General features: G+C 36.5%; 1 protein-coding gene across 1 annotated transcript in view; it reads left to right on the forward strand.

Moving 5' to 3' along the window:
• OSBPL11 (oxysterol binding protein like 11) overlaps window positions 1–15,998 on the forward strand; it is a 99,945-nt gene that overhangs the window by 43,002 nt on the left and 40,945 nt on the right. The window contains exons 6-8 of the mRNA XM_082655389.1: window positions 2,106–2,307; window positions 6,596–6,741; window positions 12,942–13,082. Coding sequence (XP_082511515.1) covers window positions 2,106–2,307; window positions 6,596–6,741; window positions 12,942–13,082 — 489 coding nt within the window. The remainder of the gene's footprint in view (window positions 1–2,105; window positions 2,308–6,595; window positions 6,742–12,941; window positions 13,083–15,998) is intronic.

Below are 15,998 nucleotides of genomic sequence, written 5' to 3' on the forward strand. Positions count from 1 at the left end.
AACATGTGTATATGTATAGCTGATTCACTTTGTTATAAAGCAGAAACTAGCACACCATTGTAAGGCAATTGTACTCCAATAAATGATGAAGATGAAAAATAAAGATGAAAAAAAGATGGAAAAAAAAAAGTATGTGCTCCTTTGGGTATGACTTCTTTTTAGTCAGCATATGTTGGAGATTTACTTACGTATTGAGTGTAGCAGTTCCTTTCTTTTCACTGCTGCACGGTATTTATTATATGGATATACTTTAATATTTTTAATTCGTTCCAGTGTTGATAGACATTTGAGTTGATGAACATATATACATACATATCTGTTGGTTATGTAACTAAGAATGTTGGATCATGGATTATATTTATTTAGCTCTATATATTTAACTCTAGTAGATATCACCAAACTGTTTTCCAAAGTGTTTGTACTTATTCATAATTTTGGATTATTGGGAGTTAGTCCTAGCATTTATATACAAAAACATTTACACACACACAAACAGTCCCCAACTTACCACAGTTCAACGTACGATTTTTTGACTTTACAGTGGTGTGAAAGTGATACACATTCAGTAGAAACCGGTCTTTGAATTTTGATCTTTTCTTGGGCTAGTGATGTGTGGTACGATATTGTCTCCTGATGCTAGGCAGCAAGCCACAGCTCTCCATCAGCCACGTGATCATGAGGGTAAATAACTAATACACTTGTAACCTTCCTGTACCCATACAGCCATTCGTTTTTCACTTTCAGCACAATAGTCAATAAATTAAATGAGATATTGAAGACTTTATTATAAAATAGGCTTTATGTTAGATGATTTTGCCCAACTGTAGACTAATGTAAAAGTTCTGAGCATACTTAAGGTAGGCTAGGCGAGGCTAAGCTATGATGTTCTGTAGGTTAAGTGTATTAAATGTATTTTTGACTTAAGATATTTTCAACTTACAATATTTTCAACTTAATAATGGGTTTATTGGGGTGTAACGCCATTGTAAGTGGAGGAAGATCTGTATAGATACCTTCATACCCACACTTTTCATTTAACAACCCTTTTTTCTGGTAAGGGTGACTGTTTGATCCAGTATTACGCATGTGTTTTCAGGGGCTGTTTCATGTATGACACACTTAATATTCTTGGTAGGATCATTTCACATCTCTCTTTCACTAGCCCTCCAATGAACTGTATTAAAAATTGTCTGGAACAGAGTCTCTGAAATCTAAAGGAGTCTCTCCACTATTGAGTTTCTTTGTGAGTTAAAACAATTTCCAAAGGGTGGACAATCTGAGAACCTTCTGCTCACAATTGAAAATAATTAAGCATAATAAATTCCGGGGTTTTGTTTGTTTGTTTTGCCGCACCATGTGGCAGCATGCGGGATCTTAGTTCCCCCACCAGGGATCAAACCTGAACCCCCTGCAGTGGAAGCATGGAATCGTAACCACTGGACCACCAGGGAAGCCCCTAAATTCAATTTTCATTTTTAAAAATTGGGTTGCTCATCGTCGTTGTTATTCCACTGACTCTGTTAGGAACTGTATAGATAGGCCTCCTAATCAAAAAGCGTATTGAACTCTTTTAACTTGAAAAGCTTATATCCAGTATTTGCTTAAAATCAACCTAATGGGACCAGAAAGTTAGACTGGGAAAGCAGAAGCATGTAAACTATCATGATTTCACTGTAGGTTCAAATTGAGCCTGTCCAGATGTGCTGTGAATAAAGTGGTTGAGAGCCCAGACTGGGAATTATTTTTACTTTGGAGTGAAATATCTAATGCTGCTATGAAAAATGATCTGGAATGTTCTTTCTGATGACTTATATAAATGTATACTCTTAAAGAAATTTATATAAAGGTGGAAGTCTTTTGATCTTTGTTTCTGCCAAAGAAAAAGTGTAGCTGCCAACAAAAGTTACCGTCTTTTGAGAAGCACTATTAAATGCTTATTGAGAATAGCCAAACAAATTGAAAATAGATTTCTAGGCGTAATATGCCCTAAAAATGGCAACTGTATGTTTACATGTTATACAGAATATTGTTATTAAAATGGCAACTGTATGTATACATGTTACACAGAAATTGAGTGGGACACACAGAATTGTTGTTTTCCTTAGATGATGTCTCATGCGGAAGGACAACAAAGAGACTTAATTAGAGGAATTGAATGCCTTCCTGCTTCTGGCCATCTTAGTTCCTTGGACCAGGATCTCTTAATGCTCAAGGCTACTTCCATGGCAACTATGAACTGCTTAAACGACTGCTTTCATATTCTCCAGTTGCAGCATGCATCACATCAGAAGGGCTCATTGCCTTCAGGTAAGTTATTGCTTAAAGGTAGGACTTAACATTGCAGGTCAAAACATGGAAAGGACCAACTGTATCCTTTGTAATTCTACTCCAGAAAATCTTAATCAAAACGAAACGAATAGAAAACCAGCAAGCCTCTTGGGTTTTTAATTATCACTAATGTTATACAAAGTCTTTTTAACTGTGTCCTTTTTCAAATCTAAAACCATTTTAGGTCTCATATAATTACATATCCCTTTAGAAACCTCAAACTCAACATGTCAAAAACTGAACTCAAAACTCACGTCTTCTATATTTCTGTTAAAGTTGGTGGCATCACTCTCTCTCGACGATCAAAGTAGAAACGTTGGAATGATTCCTTGAGTTTTGCTTTAGTCCACTATTCATTATTTCCATATTGAGATATATATATATTAAAGTCTAGAACTTCCCTGGTGGCACAGTGGTTAAGAATCCACCTGCCAATGCAGGGGACACGGGTTCAAGCCCTGGTCCAGGAAGATCCCACATGCCGCAGAGCAGCTAAGCACGTGTGCCACAGCTACTGAGCCTGCGCTCTAGAGCCTGTGAGACACAACTACTGAAGCCCACACGCCTAGAGCCCACGCTCTGCAACAAGAGAAACCACCGCAGTGAGAAGCCTGCGCACAGCAACGAAGACCCAACGCAGCCAAAAATAAATAAATAATTTTTAAAAATAAAGTCTATCAGTTACCTTTCAGTTTGAAAAATAAGATGTACATCTAGTATTTGAGAGCACCTATTTGTTGAAATTAATTTACTGGGGAAAAGAATGTTATTGCATGGAATAACAAAAAATGAGTTTTTCTATTAAATGAGATGAATAAGCTCATCATTTAAAAAATTGAGATATAATTGACATATAACATTGTGTAAGTTTAAAATGTTGATTTAGGGCTTCCCTGGTGGCACAGTGGTTGAGGGTCCGCCTGCCGATGCAGGGGACACGGGTTCGTGCCCCGGTCCGGGAGGATCCCACATGCCGCAGAGCGGCTGGTCTGATGAGCCATGGCCGCTGGGCCTGCGCGTCCGGAGCCTGTGCTCCGCAAAGGGAGAGAACACAACAGTGAGAGGCCCACGTACCGCAAAAACAAACAAACAAAAAAACCCCAAAATGTTGATTTAATACATTTATATATTTGTGTACCACCAAAGTGTTAGCTAATGCCTCAGTCACATCGCATAATTGTTATTTATTTCTTCCTTTTTTTCCTTGGCCATGTTGTGAAGCTTGCGGGACCTTAGTTTCCCAGGGCTGGGCAGTAAAAGTGCCAAGTTCTAACCACTGGACCACCAGGGAATTTCCTGTCATTTTTGTAGTGAGAACATTTAGGATCTAGTCTCTTAGCAGCTTTGAAATATTTAATATAATATTGTTGACTACATTCTCTGTGCTGTGCATTAGATCTCCAGGACTTATTCATCTTCTAGTTGCAGGTTTGTACCCTTTTAACAACATCTCCCCAACTCCCCCACTCCCATCACATTGTATTAATAGTAGTAACTTAGTATTTCCCAATACTCATTGTTTTCTTATCCAAGGAACTCCCCTTGCTTGTGGAAGAAAGATATTTGAGGAAGATGTTGAGACTTTGTGCAGGAAAAAGTTTACCAAGTCAGATCTTGATATGGATAGGGTATGAATCCCATCCTCATGTGTGCCTAAATTCAATATTTCAAGCTAATAATAACAAGCTAATGGCAGTTGTAGATATAGGTCAGGGCAGTATTACAGAGGCCAATAAGTTATGTATGTTCCACTTAAGGAAGTCATGGTCCACTTGGGGAAGAAACATGTAAATAGTTAACTATAATATGTAAAGTGCCACTTACAATGGGAACAAAGTACTGTGGGAGAACATGTGAATGGACTAACACTTCTGGTAGGAAAAAAGTCTGGGAAAGGCACAGAAAAGCTAAGAAAACCAATTAGTTCAGGAGTGGGAGGTAGGGGAGAGGGCATTCCAAAGAGATAGAAAAGCCTAAATTGTGCATTGTGAGCATGGACTGTTGTCTTAGAGGAATTCTAAGCAGTCTAATATAAATTTTCTCCTGTTATAAAGCACTCATTATAAAAAATTTAGAAACTACCATGCAATTGAAAGAAAAATCATATGTTATCTTACCAAGCAGAAGTTGCCCCCGTGAATATATTAGTACATTCCCCACCAGGCTTTTCTTTCTTTCTTTTTAATTTTTGTTTTACCTCATAGTTGTTTGAAGGTAGGTGTTTGTAAAATAGATAACCAACAAGGATATATTGTATAGCACAGGGAATTATAGCCATTATCTTATAATGACTCTTAATGGAGTATAAGCTATAAAAATACTGAATCACTATGCTGTACACCTGAAACTAATATAATATTGTAAATCAACTATACTTCAGTTAAAAAAATAAATAAATACTTGATTAATTAAATACTGTGTAATTTTTAAAATTCTTAGAATTTCATTTGTGTAGTTTAAATTAATAGTCTTATTTTTTAAATGATTGCTTTGTGATTAATGAAGCATGCCCAATATAAATTTGTATTTTTTTAATTAAAAATGCGAAACACACTGTAAACTTTATAGAAGTGTTTGAAGTAAAAGGTATTCTCCCATATCACTATTTTTTGGAGCACAGATTTATGGGTATTTGAGAGAATTAACTAATACTGGTATTTCTCACCATAAATTGTCATATTTTCCAAATTAAGTAGGTAGAAATTTATTCTTGTCAGTTGAGAATGAAGATAAAACTGTGAAGAAAAAAAACTGAATTACCTTCCCACTCAAATTTTGAAATGATCCAAGCAGTGAAATCTGAATAAAAATTAGTGTTTAGTCCCATGAGGTCTTAATGTGTATTATACAAAAGCACAGCAGTGATTATTGATGTAGAAGGGTCCTGAGACCAAATGATTGGTTTGATTAAGAGTTTTGTTATGGTTTATCAGTTGAGTGATCTCTTAAAACAGATCTCTTAAGTCTGGTGTTTGTGTGCATTTTATTTCGAGAAGTAAGGAAATCTAGATATTGATATTAAAAATAAACATTTCGGGCTTCCCTGGTGGCGTAGTGGTTGAGAGTCCGCCTGCCGATGCAGGGGACACGGGTTCGTGCCCCGGTCTGGGAGGATCCCACGTGCCGCGGAGCGGCTGGGCCCGTGAGCCATGGCCACTGAGCCTGTGCGTCCGGAGCCTATGCTCTGCAATGGGAGAGGCCACAGCAGTGAGAGGCCCGCATACTGCAAAAAAAAAAAAAAAAAACATTTCAAGGTAGGAACAAAGTGGTTTCATTTCTTTGGAATTTTGAAAGAGACCCCATGAGGGCATTCCCCTAATTATGAATCCCCCCGCCAGTGCCAAGTGAAACTGAACTGAGTGGCAAGGCAAGATGCTGTGGTAGCCTGATAGGTACTTTGTAATTAATTCCTCTACTCAAGTCTGGGATTTTGTTATAGACTAAGTAAATTCCATACTTCTTTTAATTTCTGCTGTGGTAGTCTGAGCATCCCTTAATGTAGCACTATATAACCAAGTTTCCTGTGAAACCTAGATCAGCCTCTGAAATCAAATGGAACATTTTCCATTATTGATTAGGCATAGAATCCACTTTGTTAAACTAGTTGAGGGTAATAAGAGACATTGAGTCATTAATTGAGAAGATGACAGGTCTCTAAATGTGACCACTATCTTTCACTAGGTCAGCTATTATTTATTCAGTAGGAGAGCCTTTCAGTTTAAAAGTATATGGAGCTTTTTTATATGATTGGAAAAAACATAATGGGCATGTATTTGCAATTCTTAAATTAGATCAAGATCTTGATTAGTTAGAAAATTGCTACTGAGAGTAAGGTTCAACCCCAAATTGAAGCAGATTTTATTGTTTCACAGTCCCAGGTTCCTCCTGTAATTGTGACTTCCTTTAGCCTAACTGCGTAGTCATACTAGAGGGACAGGGTTCATGCAGAAAGGCCAGCAAATCAACTGTTAGGGTAGGAATACACTTTATGATTCATAGATTTGCATAAGAAGTGAGTTTAGTCCTATTCAGGGTTGATTCATTTAAATGGTATCTGATTTCAAGTTGCAGGTTGCTGTGTTGTGAAATACCCAATCGTGATGCTCATGCTAATGAGCTACAAGTCACTGTCTTGCAGAGTCTCTTAACAGGTTGAATTGCTTTTAGTCTTGTAGGCTCAAAAGAAAATTGTTTAATAAAATCCACATTTGCTGAACTTTCCAGATTATGAGCAAGTTTCAGCGAAAGTTTTCTCTTACTTCATCAGGAACGACAATCGAGTGGTTAGAACCAAAGATACCTTTATCAAACCACTATAAAAATGGAGCTGACCAGCCCTTTGCAACTGAGCAGAGTAAACCAGTGGCAGTCCCAGAAGAGCAGTGCGTTGCAGAATCTGGACTATTAGCAAGGGTAAGGTAATATGAACATAGAGTTTTGGAGTAAAAATTAGAAATCACTGAAAAGCATCTTTTCATTGTCAGGACATGTAAATCAACATAATGAGAGCATACTCTAGACGTTGTTCTACTTTAAACTGCACTGGCTTTGGAAGGGGTCTATTGTGTAAAACTTGTACATAGTTTTCCAGGTTAAATTATGTGGCCTTTTTAGTTTTAGTTTACTTTTGCTTCATATAAATGTATTTAAAAAATGAAATTTGCATGTTTTTCTTTTTCTGGAAAATCGCTTTTCTAATAGAAAATTATTCGCATGATATTTATCTCTTACATTTCTTAATTTAACATTATTTACTAGGTGTTTACTATTAAGTTCATAAGTTTAAAAGTTTAACATTAAGGTTTTGTTGATAGTAAGCACTTTACCAAACCAATTTTTAAAAGTGTTAGTCTACTTAAAATAGCACACAGTCTTAGGGTTTAATATTTTTATAAAGTAATATTAAGTCCACATTTCTCAGAAGCTAAACAGTGTTTTCTTCTATTCATAGTTCCACCACTGTAACAAATCATACTGGTTTTTTGCCTTTTGAGTTTACATCTGTTATATTTATGGTTATCATAATTACATAGATAGTTTTGTTTTAAGCTCTTTTTACTTGCTACTTCTCATAGGTATTCTTATATGTTATTCTGGCCTATATAATAAAAGTTTTTAGGTTGAAGTAGGCTATTGAATGTCTAGGTTGTTTGTTATTTTTTGTTCTTATAAATAATGCTCTATCATTTTGTCTACTGCTTTATTTTTTTTTTCTCCCCTTTATTTGGATTATTTCTTTAGGTTATATTCCCAACTAGAATTACTGAGTCAAGAGTAATGCACGGTTTATGGTTATTTTTATAACAGCAAATTACTTCTTAAGAGAAACATATGACACAGGGACTTCCAAAGCTGGCAAAGGTCTTGACTCAGTGAGGCAGGCAGTAGCAGTAGGGTGGGTGGGGGAGAAGAAAGAAAAAAAATCCTTTTTTTCCTATAGCTTTTTGACTAATTCATCTGTGGAGTCAAGAAGTTAGTAAGTATTCATTAAGTTAGCTAATATGTGACAAGTCCAACATTAAGAATTAGAGGAGACACAAAAATAGAAGACAGTTCTTTCACTGAAGAGACTTAAAATCTATTTAGAGTCACAACACATATATACTGAAACAATGAGATGATAACATAAAGCAGTATTTTTTATTTTTTTTCATCTTAATAGATATCACTTAGATTCTTGGGATGTGGGCATTCAGGGAAAGAAGAGAGGTATATGAGTAGAGTGGATGAGGAATGCTTTGGAGAGAAAGTGGAATTGAAACTGGGCTTTGAAAGGAGACAAGGTTTGAAGAGAAGAATAGTAGTAAGGGAATCTCAAGATGGGGGAGTAACACAAGCAGGGATACTAAGGCGTGTGTACTTATTGCAGAAAAGGCTTGCCTGATGATTTTGAACCCAGGTCCTGTCATTTACTAACATGTGGGCCAATTGATTAACCATGCTTAGCTTCCTCATCTGTAAAGCAGGGGTAGTAATACCTTATAAGATTGTTATTTAGATAAAATAAATTCAGCAGAGTACCGGGTTTATGGAAAATGACCCCAGGGTTGTTGGATTTTACAAATCCAAATGACCATTCATGTTGCATGCTATGTGGAATGATAATCCCCTGAGCACTGCTCCATAGAATACAGTGTAAACTGTGCCCCCAAGGAACATAAAACCCATGCAGAAGAATTTAGTCTTAATGTGATACATAATGAGATCATGAGCATGGAGAGGGATGCGATATGTTTAAAAAGATTGTTATAGATATGACTTGGAATTAAAGTGTGGATAGAAAGCTATGGAAGTAGAAATGAAGACAAATGAATAGGTAATGTGCATTTCAAACGAAAAATCAATTGAGCTTGTGATTGACTGGATATAGGGTTGGATCAAAGATGACTCCAAGTTTTTGAGACTAAATGATTAAAATTGTGGTGCCATTCGCAAAGCTAGCAAAATTAGGAAGAAAGAGCTTTTTGCAAGAAAAGGTTTAGTATGGTTTATGAACATGTTGAATTTTATTTGAGAAGAGGACATATGATTGTTAATATATATGAAAAGCAACTGGAAATGATGTAACCAAAGCTTTGGAGAGAGATCAGGACTAGAGATGTAATTTACAAGTGAAAAGTTATAAACTATAGGTCATACACTCCAACATTTTCATACTTCTAAATGAGAGTACAAAGCATGTTGGAGGTCAGGATAGAGGCATATGTTAGAGATGGGGCACAGAGGTGGGGAGGAGAAGATCGTTGAATTTCCAAATCTTTTGAAATGTTGAGTAGACCAAGTATATGACCTAGTGCAAATAGAAAAAAATAAGTGCATAGATTTTTTTATTTTTTAAATTACAAAAGACATTAGACTCCACTCAAGCATACCAGAAAAGACCTGAATTTTTCAAAAATTTCACATATGCCTTCTTTGGAATATGAGTGTCAATGCAAGCTCGAAACGTACATTACAGTAGTGGAAATTTTGCTGTCAAGTGATAGAGGAGGTAAACCTCAGTGAGGCCAGAATGAAGCTCACAGTTCCTTAGTGTCCAAGTCAGAAATCAGGAAGACAAAAAAATGGGATTAGTATGAGTTTTGCAGAATATTGGGGTTTCCCTCTGCCATGCAATCTCCAAATAGTATGAATTCCTAGAAATTCAACAGGCCTTGCCACTGTATTTGCTAACCATTCTGGGTTTTTAGGGATTTTATATGTTTGAGCATGTTTATTTGAATTTTTGTAATGCTTTTTTTTTAACCTTAAGCTTTCCTTATTTTATTTTATATTTTATTTATTTTTGGCTGCATTGGGTCTTCATTGCTGCACATGGGCTTTCTATAGTCGTGGTGAGCGGGGGCTACTCTTTGTTGTGGTGCGCAGGCTTCTCATTGCGGTGTCTTCTTTTGTTGCGGAGCACAGGCTCTAGGAGCGGGCTTCAGTAGTTGTGGCACGTGGGCTCAGTAGTTGTGGCTCACGGGCTCTAGAGCGCAGGCTCAGTAGTTGTGGCACACGGGCTTAGTTGCTTTGCGGCATGTGGGATCTTCCCAGATCAGGGCTCGAACCTGTGTCCCCTGCATTGGCAGGCAGATTCTTAACCACTGCGCCACCAGGGAAGCCCTACCTTATTAAGCTTTTCTTTAAGAAAGGCATGACAATCTCTAAGAAGGGCCATTTCAAAAAGAAAAGAGAGCTTCCAAATTCTTCCGTTCACATCATGCTTTAGAATCAGTATTTAATCGTGAATAGAATTCCTTTTTTTTCTATTTTAGTAAGTGGTTTGACTATTTTTATAAAAACAACAAAAACTATTCTTTTAGTTTTTCTGCCAGATTTTTTTTTTTAAGATGATGTTGGGGGTAGGAGTTTATTAATTAATTACTTAATTTCTGCTGTGTTGGGTCTTCGTTTCTGTGTGAGGGCTTTCTCTAGTTGTAGCATGTGGGGGCCACTCTTCATCGTGGGGCACGGGCCTGTCACTATCGCGGCCTCTCTTGTTGCGGAGCACAGGCTCCAGACGCGCAGGCTCAGTAGTTGTGGCTCATGGGCCTAGTTGCTCCGCGGCATGTGAGATCCTCCCAGACCAGGGCTTGAACCCATGTCCCCTGCATTAGCAGGCAGATTCTTAACCACTGCGCCACCAGGGAAGCCCTAACCTTAAGCTTTTCTTTAAGAAAGGTATGACAATCTCTAAGGAGGGCCATTTCAAAAAGAAAAGAGAGCTTCCAAATTCTTCCATTCACATCATGCTTTAGAATCAGTATTTAATCGTGAATAGAATTCCTTTTTTTTCTATTTTAGTAAGTGGTTTGACTATTTTTATAAAAACAACAAAAACTGTATTCTTTCAGTTTTTCTACCAGATTTTTTTTTAACATCTTTATTGGAGTATAATTGCTTTACAATGGTGTGTTAGTTTCTGCTTTTTAACAAAGTGAATCAGCTATACATATACATACATCCCCATACCAGATTATATTTTATCTCGTTAGTTTAATATTATTTTCATTAGAGGAAACCACAAAGTAAACTTTGTGTATAACTTTGTGTATAATAATATTTAAGGCTGTATTTGCATTATTAATCTGTGTCCTAGGTTCTGACCTCAAATGTAATGGTACCTTTCAGAAGGTTGGAGAACATTATTTAATTAAGATCTGTTAGTTTTTTTCCCCTCAACATTTCTCAAATGAAAAATTGTTATATTTGGAATTCATATATATAAAGAGGGATGATCAGGTTTTCCCGTTTCATAATGAGTAAACATTCACTGGTATACTTAAACTATATTGTGCATCTGACTTAGGGTAGAAAACAGGAAATAGTTCCTGACAGACTTACTAGCCATTGAAAAGGGGAATTGAAAAACTTGCCTTTGGGATCTTTCTTCAAGGTCATAAAAACAGAAATAATTCTGATATACACAGTTGTTGTGTTTGGTCTCTGAAGAAATGAACTAGACCATTAATTGATTTATCAGAATTTGAGCTAGTAAAGATTTCTTTGTTCGAAGGAGAGAGAAGAAAAAGGAGAAAAACAAAGGCAAAAGAATAACCAGAAACCCATTATTCTTTAACTGTGTCACCAAGTTTTGTACTTTGTTTTTAATATTTTGAGAACATTAAGTTCTTGATTTTATACCTGATTAGGATTGGTTTTCTTTGCCTAGCTATATAGAACAGATGGGCTTCTTGTTTGACAGGATTTGGTTATGGGAAGAGAAAGTTAAAGGCAGAGACATTAGAAGAATCATTTTCTTTTTAAAATCCTCATAACTTAAAATTTAATACAATACCAAAGATAATATACTCATGAAGTCTGTCTTGCACAAAGGTAATGAAAAGAGGTACCACTGAGAGAGATGGGACACCATCCCCACATAAACATGGAAAGTGACATCTTTTTTTTTTTTTTTTTTTGCGGTACGCGGGCCTCTCACTGCTGTGGCCTCTCCCGCCGCGGAGCACAGGCTCGGACGCGCAGGCTCCGGACGCGCAGGCTCAGCGGCCATGGCTCACGGGCCCAGCCGCTCCGTGGCATGTGGGATCCTCCCGGACCGGGGCACAAACCCGCGTCCCCTGCATCGGCAGGTGGACTCTCAACCACTGCGCCACCAGGGAAGCCCAGAAAGTGACATCTGATAAGATTATAGAATCTTGGGATTTGAAACTTTTATTTGTTGCTTAAATAGAAATAAGAAATTAGGTTTCTCTTAACCAGTTATTTGGAGCGAAGACCATATTGAGATGAGAGTAAACATTTTTGGTTTATCAAGGAGTTGTTTTATTGATTGAAGAACTATGCAGAGAACATTTTGTGGCATTAAGACTGCATAAACAACTACAAGTTTTCTGTACCTGCACCTAGAATTCTCTTCATCCCCAAAGTTTCTTCCTGACAACTCCAAGGATGCGTGAATATCTAAATATAGATTACAGAAGTTAGACTTGACATGTATAGTCACTTTAAAATTTTACTTTTATAGTGTTAGCTTAGAAATAGGGCAAATATTTAATTCTCAAAACATCTTAAATATAGGTAGTGGTAGGGTCCCCTGGCAGGTAGTCAAAGCCTGCAAAGCCTAAGTTTCAGGTGAGACATTTTCACTCTTTCTGAAAAATCCTGTTTTCACAAAATATTGTGTGTTTTATGTGTGATATTTATGACAAAACCACAATATGTTCAATGTCAGTGATAATGGATTCATTGAAGGAAATCTGTTCCATGGCCAAGTGATGGAAGTTGTATTTTCAGAAAGATTTTTGTCTGTTCTCAGATTCATTTAGGCCCAATATAAATGTCTTCATCTGATGTTTATACTTTTATTCTTTTTTTAACATCATTATTGGAGTATAATTGCTTTACAATGGTGTGTTAGTTTCTGCTTTATAACAAAGTGAATCAGTTATACATATACATATGTTCCCATATCTCTTCCCTCTTGCGTCTCCCTCCCACCCTCCCTATCCCACCCCTCCAGGTGGTCACAAAGCACCGAGCTGATCTGCCTGTGCTATGCGGCTGCTTCCCACTAGCTATCTATTTTACATTTGGTAGTGTATATATGTCCATGCAACTCTCTCAATAAGCACTAGTAACAATAGACTTTTGCTTTATTTTGCATCAAGGAACCTGAAGAAATAAATGCAGATGATGAGGTGCAGGATACTTGTGACAACAAGGAGGATGACCTGGGAGCTGTGGAAGAGCAACGCAGTGTTATTCTACATCTCTTATCACAGCTCAAGCTGGGCATGGACTTAACAAGAGTAAGTAATGGGATAAACAGTCTAAGGAGATCATTCGATTAGGACTATACCTATGATTGTTAATGTTGTCAGGGCTTTTTAATCTTTATGAGTTGGTTTCTTAGTTGCTTGATCAGCATTTATTTTCATAAAAAATGTGATAGGTTTTTTGTGCAACATTAAGTCACATGGCAAATAAAGACCTATAGTCTTGTTTCTGTACAAAATAAAAGGGATCCATTGGGATACAGAATTGGAAAATCTAAAGAAAAGGATATAATCCCACAAAACCATTAAAGTCATTGATACTTCTACTTTATTCTTACTTCCCATTTTGGATAGTGTTTTGGGTATTAATCTATAACAGAGATCAGCAAACATTTTCTGTAAAGGACCAGATAGTAGATATTTTTAGCTATGTGGACATAGATCTCTGTTGGAACTATACTTGACTCTTGAACAATGTAGGGGTTAGGGTAGCCAACCCCCCATGTAGTTGAAAATCCGCATATTACTTTTGACTCCCCCAAAACTTAACTACTAATAATCTGTTGTTGACTGGAAGCCTTACCAATAACATAAACACTCAATTAATGCAAATTTTGTTTCTATGTATATGTATTACTAGTATATACTAGATATCAAAAGTGAAAAGATAATGTGAAAAAATTTTTTTTACAGATATAATGATTCATGCATTGATAATGAAGAAGCAGCAATATGATTGCTTTATGGTAGCCTAGTGTAATCAGCTTCATGGTAGCCTAGCCTATACACTAATGAATGAATTGTTATAAAATTTTTATGACATACAGTATTGCAGTCATATTCATAAAACAATATTGGAAACATTGTTACATTTTTTAAAAACACATACCTGTGATAATACACAGTTTTTCTCTCATTGTGAGAGAGGTACGGTACTTTAATGTAATTCTTTGAGAGCGAGGTTATAAAACAGTAAGAAAACGAGGTTATAAAACAGTAAGAAAACTAACATATTATTCATTTTATATTACATACTACTCACCTTAATCCTGTGTAAGAATAGACTATCTACTTCAATACAAGTCTTGCACATGATGTTCTACATGTATATTTTTGTATATTTATTGGAAAAAATCCATGTATAAGTGGACCTGCAGTTCAAACCCATATTGTTTAAGGATCAGCAGTACTGAACTCAGCCTTTGTAGTGTGAAAGCAGCCATAGATAATATGTTGGATGGGCATGGATGTATTTCAGCAAAAGTTTATTTACACAAACAGGATGCCAGATTTGGCCCAAAGGCCATAGTTTGCAAACCCCTGGTCTACAGCCTTGCTACTTTAAAAGTGTGGCCTGAATTAATTTGATAGTGAGAGCCCTTTCACTATATATGTGTATATCAAATCACTACAGTGTACACTTTAAATATCTTAGTTTTATTTGTCAATTATGCCTTAATAAAACTGAAAGAAGAAAAAAGTGTGGTCTGAAGATCAGTAGCATCACCATCACCTGAGAACTTGTTAGAAACGCATAATCTCGGCCCCCAATCTCAAAGTTAGAGAACCAGAATCTTCATTTCAGTAATATGTATATATACATTAAAGTTTGAGAAGCACTGATCTATAGTTTTTAATTTTAGGCCCATCCTCTCCATTCCCAGTTTATCAAATTAGTGTGCCTTAATTTGTTTTAACAATTAATCCATGACATTGATTTAAAAAGCCAGTAAGGTTTAAAACCTATGTATGTCAAACATTTACTACTGTGGAATTACATACTTTGAGTTACTATTGACACTACTTTGCATTAGTGTGGGATTTCAAAATTGACTTCACAAGGTATATTTCAAATTGAGGTTTTTGAAGGTAGTGGAAGTGTATATTAAAAGGTTGTTTGATTCCAGTGAGTTACTCACCTGAAAATGCAACTTAAATATAGAAAGCATTTTTCCTTTAGCATTCACTTTGAAGCATTTCAAAATCAAAAACACAGTTCTTTCTTTACTTTGACTTATAGTAATTATAGGAGGGTTTTTAAGTAAATTGATTGAGTTAATAGCCTACTAAGAAGCAGACGTTTTAGGAATAAAGAAACCCATTTAAACATTCATATTTCATCTAAACTTAGTATTCAACTGGGTATCTTTTTTTTTTTTTTTTTTTTTTTTTTTTGCGGTACGTGGGCTTCTCACTGTTGTGGCCTCTCCCGTTGCGGAGCACAGGCTCCGGATGCGCGGGCTCAGCGGCCATGGCTCATGGGCCCAGCCGCTCCGTGGCATGTGGGATCTTCCCAGACTGGGACACGAACCCGTGTCCCCTGCATCGGCAGGCGGACGCCACCAGGGAAGCCCAGGTATCATTTTTATTCTAGAAATATTTTTTATATTAGTGGTTCAGAAAAGACTATTAGTTGTAAAATAGGTTAAAATGAGCAGTCAGGTAAGGAGTTTATTTGGTTATTATGGTATTTGCTGTCCCTTAGTAGATTTAGGTTTGTAAGGCATAAGAACAGTGTTGGGGTTTATGAGGCATAAGAACATTTGAAAAGAATGTTCTGTGATAATAATCCAGATGGTAAAGTCTCTCTTGACATGAATAATGAATTTAATATCGTTTCCCCACATTTGTGCATTGTTAATTGAAGAAATACATATGTATTGTGTTTATATATAAAATCATTAGCATTAACTGATCACAAATTATGAACAGCCGTATAACATTTAAAAGAATGGTACTTTCTGAGCAACATTTAAGAACCTGGTGACTAAACTGCAGTCACATATACCTCCTGTCTAACAATGACACTGATACAACAGATGTTTATTAAGCCCCTCTTATATTCCGGACACTGTGCTAGGTGCTGGGGCTACAGCAACCAAGAAGGTAATTGTGGTCCTGGCTTGCATGTTGTGAATAAGTAATAGCCATTTTCCCCATTATTTTGTT

The sequence above is a fragment of the Grampus griseus genome (genome assembly GCF_964374135.1).
Source record: "Grampus griseus genome assembly, chromosome: 5".
Lineage (NCBI taxonomy): Eukaryota > Metazoa > Chordata > Mammalia > Artiodactyla > Delphinidae > Grampus > Grampus griseus.